Source organism: Rhodnius prolixus, unplaced genomic scaffold, assembly GCF_049639745.1.
Source record: "Rhodnius prolixus isolate KJV_2025 unplaced genomic scaffold, Rpr scaffold_15, whole genome shotgun sequence".
Lineage (NCBI taxonomy): Eukaryota > Metazoa > Arthropoda > Insecta > Hemiptera > Reduviidae > Rhodnius > Rhodnius prolixus.
Window position 1 is genome coordinate 1,624,152 of NW_027411605.1, and position 8,433 is coordinate 1,632,584.

Below are 8,433 nucleotides of genomic sequence, written 5' to 3' on the forward strand. Positions count from 1 at the left end.
AAGAGCCTCACAACACCAAAACGGTAACGTATAGATTATACATTTATATTTATCCTCACCCATTCTAGCGAACCTGAACGTTGGAAAGAAAGTGAGATGAGTTCCTGAGAAAAATAGAAAGAAAAACAAAACGGGACAGGAACAAAACTGGAGGATGGTGTTTCAGGCCTGGATAAATAAAAAGGTTCAAGAGATTTCCTAAATAACTTAATTGTTGGTGGATAAAACCTACTACATTCTGAGATTCCAAGGCTTAATTAGGAGAAGGAATTGTAGAATGACTGGTCACATCTGCCAAAGTTAGAGACCCAATATACCTACGCTTAGTCGCAGGGCTCTCTACTTCGTTTAAAGAAAATATCGGAGAGGTGTACCATCTGAAAATGTTGAACTTCATTAAAGAAGAAGTTACCTCGTGAGCGGAATTCTTTCCCAAAAACTAAGGAAATATTTGTCAACTTTAATAAACGAAATAAAGACACGAATAAATTAGGTAATTCGTAAAACTGGGTAACCTTAAATTTGAACAAATGGAACAGTTCAAGCAGCTAGTAGCGTTAAGAAGAAAACACCGTTAATATCTGAAATTTGCTGAATGGCTAACGTAGATTGAGAATACCAAATAACAACCATTGTAAAGAAGTTTCTTCAAACCAAGCCTTAACATTCTCTCCACGGCTTGTTCGGATGTTTGACAGTTAATTTAAGCGGGAAATTCAAATTATTACCAATATTTGACGTATAAAACATATTTATAATGTAAGGAATACTGCCTAAAATTATTTCATATGTATTTTGAGGTAATGAAATTAGTTCATAGATTTTAATAAATGTAATCTAATTCTATGGTGAATGCAGCATCAGCTACTACCAGCTGGTGAGTTGCCTAAAATAGTCTAGTATGTAAATGTGAATCATACAAGTAGTTGCGTTCTAGATAGGATTTCTTTCACTTTGAGAGTAGAAAGTGCACTTAAAGTATTTTCATTGTTGCTGGTTATAAGGTAAGTTTTTTTAAGTATGTATATGTAACTAGTATTTTTTTAAATTAAAAATTAAGCCTTGAAATTTTATCTGTAGAACTATATTTGTTAAAAAGAGAATAGTTCACACCCCACCACATTGAATTTTATTATCTCGCTAACTCAGAGCATGTATAAATACTGATGAAAAATATTCCTTCTCATTTAACTCAGTTGTATTGTTATGTTTATGAACTGACTCAGTTTAAGTGTTGAATTAATTTACTGTATTATTTTGTGTTTTCCAGTTTTGGATTTTTATAATCAAAGGAACATCTCTTTTATTCAGTGAGGTTTCGGTTATAAACATTTGAGAAGTTTTAGACTTAAGTGTGTGTGTAACTAACTTAATTTCATCCTGGAGGGTTCTCGGGGTATGCGAATAGATTGTCGTGATTGCTTAGCATTGAGGTTTCGTACATGTACATTGCATCAAACTTGGAAGTGGTTGCATCAAACAATTGATCTGCACAATCATATGATCTCCCTCGCCTCGATTTGCCAATTTAAAAATTTAAACTAACAGCACAGAATAATTTTTTTTTTTTTTAATTGCTGTAGTTCCTACGAGAAATTTCATTTTTTGAATGTGACAGGTTGCGCCATTAGCAGGCATACAAGGTTTTTAAAAAGTCTTTTTTCATTGGTATCAGTATAAATTAATCTAAAAAAAAAATGGCATTTTTATTTCTACAAACGTCTGCAACAAAATGCAACAGAATTTCCCCTGTTCTTTTCCGCAAGAACAATTTACTTTTCCCAGCAAGTTTGATGAAATCAACTTCCATGAAAGCCTCAACGAAGACCACGGTAGCCGAAAATAAAGAAATCGCAAAATCTGTTTTTATTTCACAATCTCGTGATATTTATACGAATTTGGCTTTGGAAGATTGGTTATACAAAAATTTTGATTTTACCAATCATCATGTAATGCTTTTATGGAGAAACAATCCCTGTGTGGTAATTGGACTACATCAGAATCCATGGCTCGAAGTAGATTTGGAAAAACTTGACAAAGCTGGTGCGGATTTTGCGAGAAGAAATAGCGGAGCAGGCAGCATATGTATGGATAAAGGAAATTTGAATATTACTTTTTTCTCATCAGTGGACAGATATAACAGGAAGCAGAATCTCGAACTTCTTTCTAGGACACTGGAAAGAGAATGGAGTCTGCATCCTGAGTTGAATAAGGAGGAGATTGTCTTGGAAAACGATAACAAAGTATCCTTTGCATTCCTGACAAGCTTTTAAAGAAGTAATACTCATTATTTTATTTACTTAATACAATGGAGAGTTCTTTTCTTTTTTTATTTTCTCAAGGAAAAAGTAATATTACCGTAATTGTGCCTCAGACTCCCTGAATACGAGATATATATATTTGCACAGGATTTGAATCTAATTGGCGTGAATCTCTGGGTGTAAATAAAAACGTTTGTGAACCCAATCTTGATTTATTTGAAACTTTTCCCAAGAACATGTGATTTAATTCTGGACTTTTAAGGGAATCGTTGAAGTTTTGCTTTCCAGTAACGGGCTACTACAAAACAATGTGGTATAAAACTATTGTTTTATATATATTATTGTATGAGCATTTTTTTTTGTAGGGTTCTGGGTTATATCGTGAAAATTCTGTTAAGTTTAATGTCAAGTTGATAAAGGCTAAGTTGAAAGAAGACTGGTCTCTATCTTACAGATTCCCAATAATAATCTCAGTTAGAAACTTGTAAATATAATCCCATCTTCTATATTGCTTAGCGTACACATTTTAGCTTAGTTTTGGGAATTGAAGATGGAAACAACTGGAATAAGAGGAAGTTGTAATTTGCATCCAGTTTCCTCCCCCTCGAATACTTTCCTTAATTCAAAATTATAGATTCCTGGGACTGATAAAGTAGGAAGGCAAAATTCCTATCATCAGTGTACACTTGCAGTGGATGAGGATAAAGAACAACTGAACAAATCGTTGAAAAAGGATGAGGTAAAAAAATTGCTTTACTTCTGTGACTGCCTTATTTCCTGCGTGCTATTTAATGTCTTCTTTTCCTTCTAGATGTTCAGCATCACAACGAATGCAACTCAATCTGTGCCTCCATCAAAGTTTAGTCTAAATGACTTCAATAATACTATTGCAGTGGATGATTTGATATCAGCAGTCGGATGGTCGTATCTTCGTACATCCGCTGTCACCCACAAAGATGAAGGATGGAGTTTTGTAGAAAAACAGCGTGGTTTTCAAATGATCAATCCAACAGACGATTGGTTTCCTGGTACGTATTTTGTTTGATCAATTTTGCTTTTCGGTCAAAATCATGCAGACTTGGAAGTAATAGTAATTTTATTGTATTTATATATATTTTTCTTTACAATAAAATTAGGTTTAGAGAAGACACGTGCAGAATACAGTAGCTGGGATTGGAAATTTGGTAAGACACCAAAATTTACCATCTTCAAGAAGTATGAGCTTTCTGAGACAACACACGGAGTGATGCGAATTGGTATGCTGGTGGAAAAAGGTGTGGTCGAAGAAGTTTTATTATATTTACCGGACGGTGTAACTTGGGGTGGACTTACCGGGACCGTACCGCTGATAAGCACTGTAACTGGACAGAAATTTGCTCCAACTATATTTGCACAGATTGAAGAAGCTATCCGCTTACAGCCGATCAAATTTGTTGAAGAGCCTACGAAAAGGGTTGAAATTGCTGCTAGAGTATGATGATTTCGTGCTATAATAATCTTTTTTTTTATTTTAATCACTATATTTTATGTTATTATTTTGTAAGCTTTTAAAAATATGGTGTTTGAAATATTTTACCAGATCATGGGGATTTCATATTTGTTTTAAGCCATGTAGTCAAATTGTTGCAAATGGGCGAATCGTATAACCTATGCGTATCTCTTGCCAATCCGGTGAAGGGGCTTTTCTTAATTCGTCTCTATGACTCTTACAATTCAGGACGATTTGAGCACAACGCACATCCCTACTTTTCTTCGTTTATTAGTCCTTGACATATAATTACGTGGAATCAAAATTGTTCGCAACTAAACTCTCGAATCTGTCAGTGGAATGAATAACTTACTTACAAGAATCCCGTAGTGATTTTGAATCTTTATAGTAAGTTGCCGCGAGCCCCAATATATTTATATTTTTTTACATTTCATGTAAGCCCACCTATTTTTTCTTGATTCACTCCAATGAGAGTTAGGACAGAGTCTTTTATTGACCCGACCAGTCTCTTTGCGCCGCAACGTATTTTGGTATTGAACGAAGCAGCCAAGCCTTAGGTAAATCCACCGATGATACGTGCATTTGCAACAAATGGACTCAAGATTTTTTTATAATGTATTGGAATTAATAGTTTAATGTATAAAAGTAGAAGAGATATTAAATATATTTTTTCATTATTTTATATAATTTACTATATCTAAATCACTTATCAGTAGTTCTTGTTTTGAGTTTCATTATTATTTCAGTTTTGTTCTTAGGTTAGCTAGGAACATGATAATGTAATAACAAAACAACAACATTCTATGATAACACTGGAAAGAGACTTTTTTCCTGCCTTAGTATCTCTGCCATTGTGGTGTAACACGTACTTTTGATAAACGTTATCAAAATTACAGGTCTGTGAGAAATGAAAATTTTTCAACTTCCTCAATTGGGATTTTTTTTAAAATTTAAAGACCAATCACTGCCTATTTATGTGTTATTACAATGTATAGAATACTCGGACATTATGGTGAATATAAATTTTTTATTCAATTTTTGTTTTTTAAAAACTTAAGATTTATATATATATTTTTTTAATATACAGGGCTAGAATAACTTGTATTTGTTAGGTAATCATAGATATGAATTTTATTCAAACTAGAATTTTATTTTCCTTATTTATTAACTTGACATATGTAATTATTACTCAATGATGGTTCTAATTTCTGTCTTTAACTGTTATTTTATTTTATTCTGTAAAGATTTTTATGATTTAAATATAAACCATTACTAATAAAATCAGTGTTTTATTTCTTTAAACAAGCCTTTGTTTACTAGACAGGAAAATACAAATAGACCAATTAAATGAGAGTCAAGTAAACATGTTTTTCGCAGTCACCTTCATCTAAAGTGGGCAACGAACTCCCCCAGATGCTATCACGTGATAAGTAGCTGTTGTTCACGTGGTTTTTATCTAGTTATCACGCTGTTCTATACTTAGATCTTGATTCGACGAAATTATGTTGCATTTAAATTAAAATACTTTCATAGTAATGCGTAAAACAAGTAATTTGAAGGTTATAAAAATGAGAAAATTTACAAAATAAATTTTGATCTCTAACATTTCGGAAGTTAGTGGGAATAAAAAGAAGAACTTTCTTGTTTCCTGAATTCATGATAATATAGAAAATGGTAAGTGAAATTATTTCATGAGACAGAGCCCGCAAAAACTTTTAAGAAATTAAGAGAAATTCTCTCCGGAAGTGCATGCTTGAGGTTGTAAAAAAATGTTTTTAGCAAAAGAAAAATCTACTTATCTTAAGTTTCAAACAGAACTCGCAAATTTTTTTTAAAAAAAAAAATCCTAAGATCGAACTTTATGGTCTTCAATTTAAGGCGCGCCAACATTTATGATCATTGGCGCCCAGAGCCTTTTCTCTGCAGCTTTTTCTCAATATCGACCTCGGACATTGAGATGAAAGAGGCTCCACTTTCAGACGAGCAAAATCTGGACATGAACATGGCATCTCCGATCGGAAGTCCAGGGCAATAATCACTGAGCTTTTTCTTATTAAAAAGAGTAAAGTAATTGCTATTTTTTTTAAGGAGGTCCAATTACCGTATTGGATATCGTAGGCGGAGGTCACTAGCAAACGTACATAACTATAAATTTCTTATTAACTATTAAATTACAACCAAAGCTTAGACCAGAAATCGAACCCAGAACCACAATTTATGTTAGCTTAGCAGACCGCGCTTCTGATCGCTCTTGGCTGTCGTGGCGCCTTCTTCTTGTCATTTTGGCTTGTTAAAAGTTCTATTTTGGAAAAGTACGAGATCCTGTCGGGTACTTTACTCTACTTTAAACCTTTTCTGTTTTCCAGCCACTCATATTTATTGTTGTTAGCGCCGATTAAACCTTTATAACAAATGCGAAAGATTAAGTCGTATGAGGGAATAACTTTATATTTTCTGTTTTATTCCAAAAACTTCAACAATAGATTATTCGAAACTATTGCAATACGTCCTGTCTCATAGCAGCATGTGGTAAACAGGAGGGCATTCAAGGTAACCATAAACAAAATGTGCAAATTTGCCCTTAAATTTGGTTCTACAAAAGATGCTATTAAAGTACGTATGGCTCAAGGTACCGGAAGAGCCCTGAAACTGTAGTAGATAAAATAAGGCTAAATAAATATATATTCTTCGGCAATGATAATAAGACAATATTAGCACAAACCTACAATAATTTTGCCATTTGTGCAATGAGGTTATCGCATAGAAATGCTATCTGAACAAAGAAACAAATATTTGTGCCTTGTCAAAGTGCCACTTAAAAAAATTTATTACAATGAATCTATAAAAGAACCCAGCCAACAAAAATTACAGTCAAAATAATGAAAATGGCTAAATGAAACTTCTTGTGTGAACACACACGGTTTTCTCTTACCATTATTCGAAAGGTCTTACCTAACCCATAAATTTTTCTTTAAATTTCAAATTTATGAAATAAATTTATTTTACTAATTTTACACATTTTATAAAGTCGTTCATTCGCCTTTTTTGGATCTAAAATATCCTTTCAAAACTCCATTAACAAAATTTGACACGATTGCAATACATTCTCTTAAACAGAAAAAAGTAAAAAAATATACGTAACTACAAAGTTAGGGAATTTGGAGAACAAATTCTTAGAAATATTTCATACCAGATTACCCTCCTTTCTGAGGAATGTTGCAATTTGAATAAATTTGTTCTAAATTTTAAAATAAGAGCATTTTTGAGTCAAATTTTTTTTAAAGGTTTCTGAGAATTCATAGAACGTGACCAAAATTAAGTGTTAGTATTACTGCAACACATGATGCAATTTTAAGTATGTTCCCATCATATTGTCCTATTTAAGCTCCTTAAGTCCTTAATCAGGTTTGACCACTCTCACGACTCTCTCTTACTGCAATTATAATTCAAAAGGGAAGGGATTAGCTATGAGGTTACCACACTGGACTCCCACGCGGAGGTCCCGGGTTCGAATCCAGCAGCTGACCCTTAGATTTTCTCTTCCTAGGAGCTTCTTACAGCTCACTGTCCGGTGATGGACAGTGTTGTCTGTAACGAGAGAACACTGTCCGGAGGCCGGCAGTGCACTGAAAAAAGCTCCGGGCGCTAATAACCTTAGATGTTGACGCGCCTTAAATAAATAAAAACAAAAAATTCAAAACGGGCAAAATTTCTAAAAATACTAAATTTCATTAAATTTAATAGGAAATTGAGAATAATCCTAGGTCTGGTCGTTTTTTTCAATAAAAAAATGTTTAAATTTTTCTGTGAAGTTTCCTTTAAATCAATGCCTTTGTTTTTGAACTGCCATCGATTTTTCATTTTCACTTAGATTGTTCTCATTCATATACAACACAGAAGAAGTAAGATGTACATACATATGTAACAAGAGGAAGTAAAAATTAGATAAATTTAAAGGAATTTTGAACCCTCCAAGACGGAAAAGAACTGTATGCTTTATAATCATTGAAATTAATTCGACGTAACAATAGGTATCAATCTGCTTAAAAAAAATCATGTTTTAAGTAAAATTTAACAGTTATTGATGGCAGTAATGATCAAGCACGACACACATTGACTCATAACTTCACGGTTGTAAACAATAGTTTCACAGTTATTCTTCTTCGAAAAGTGCACGATGGAAATGCCAGCCAACAGCAAACGTAACAAGCTCGTGACCAGCCATTCTGCAGTGATAGTAACCATCCCTTACCTCGCTTCTAAATCCAATTAGCAATGTCAACAGAAACATCTGCTGGTCACCATTCTCTGTATTCATGGGAAGAAAGTTACGTAATTCTGCATGATGTCAACATTATGGTTTCTGTTAATGTTCATAAATATGTTGGCATTATTAAGAACATTATTAGGTAAAAAAAGTACATTTTAATGTAGTTTTATTTGTTTTTTAATAAAAATTTTGTGTGAACACGTAAATTTCAGATATTTAAAGCTTAGCTGGCCTTGGGCTGCAATAATAACGCAGCTTTAAGTCTGGAATGATCTATATTTTTCAGAAATAACCCAAGATAGAAAATCTGCACCCTCGAAATACCTGCTATTAAGATGATTAAAGTAATTAACAATTGATTGATGTTGGAAAAAAGTTTTTTTTATACTCCCCACTGAAAAACGTTGAATTTA

The 8,433-nt window shown here is 33.0% G+C and overlaps 1 protein-coding gene across 1 annotated transcript; it reads left to right on the forward strand.

Moving 5' to 3' along the window:
• The first annotated feature begins 921 nt into the window (after positions 1 to 921).
• Positions 922 to 5,031, forward strand: LOC141455011 (lipoyl amidotransferase LIPT1, mitochondrial-like). The gene is made up of 5 exons (XM_074129806.1): positions 922 to 1,004; positions 1,271 to 2,243; positions 2,896 to 3,000; positions 3,073 to 3,289; positions 3,398 to 5,031. Exons 2-5 carry the CDS (start codon positions 1,698 to 1,700, stop codon positions 3,736 to 3,738), a joined length of 1,209 nt encoding a protein of 402 aa, XP_073985907.1. The 5' UTR covers positions 922 to 1,004; positions 1,271 to 1,697; the 3' UTR covers positions 3,739 to 5,031.
• Positions 5,032 to 8,433: the final 3,402 nt, after the last annotated feature.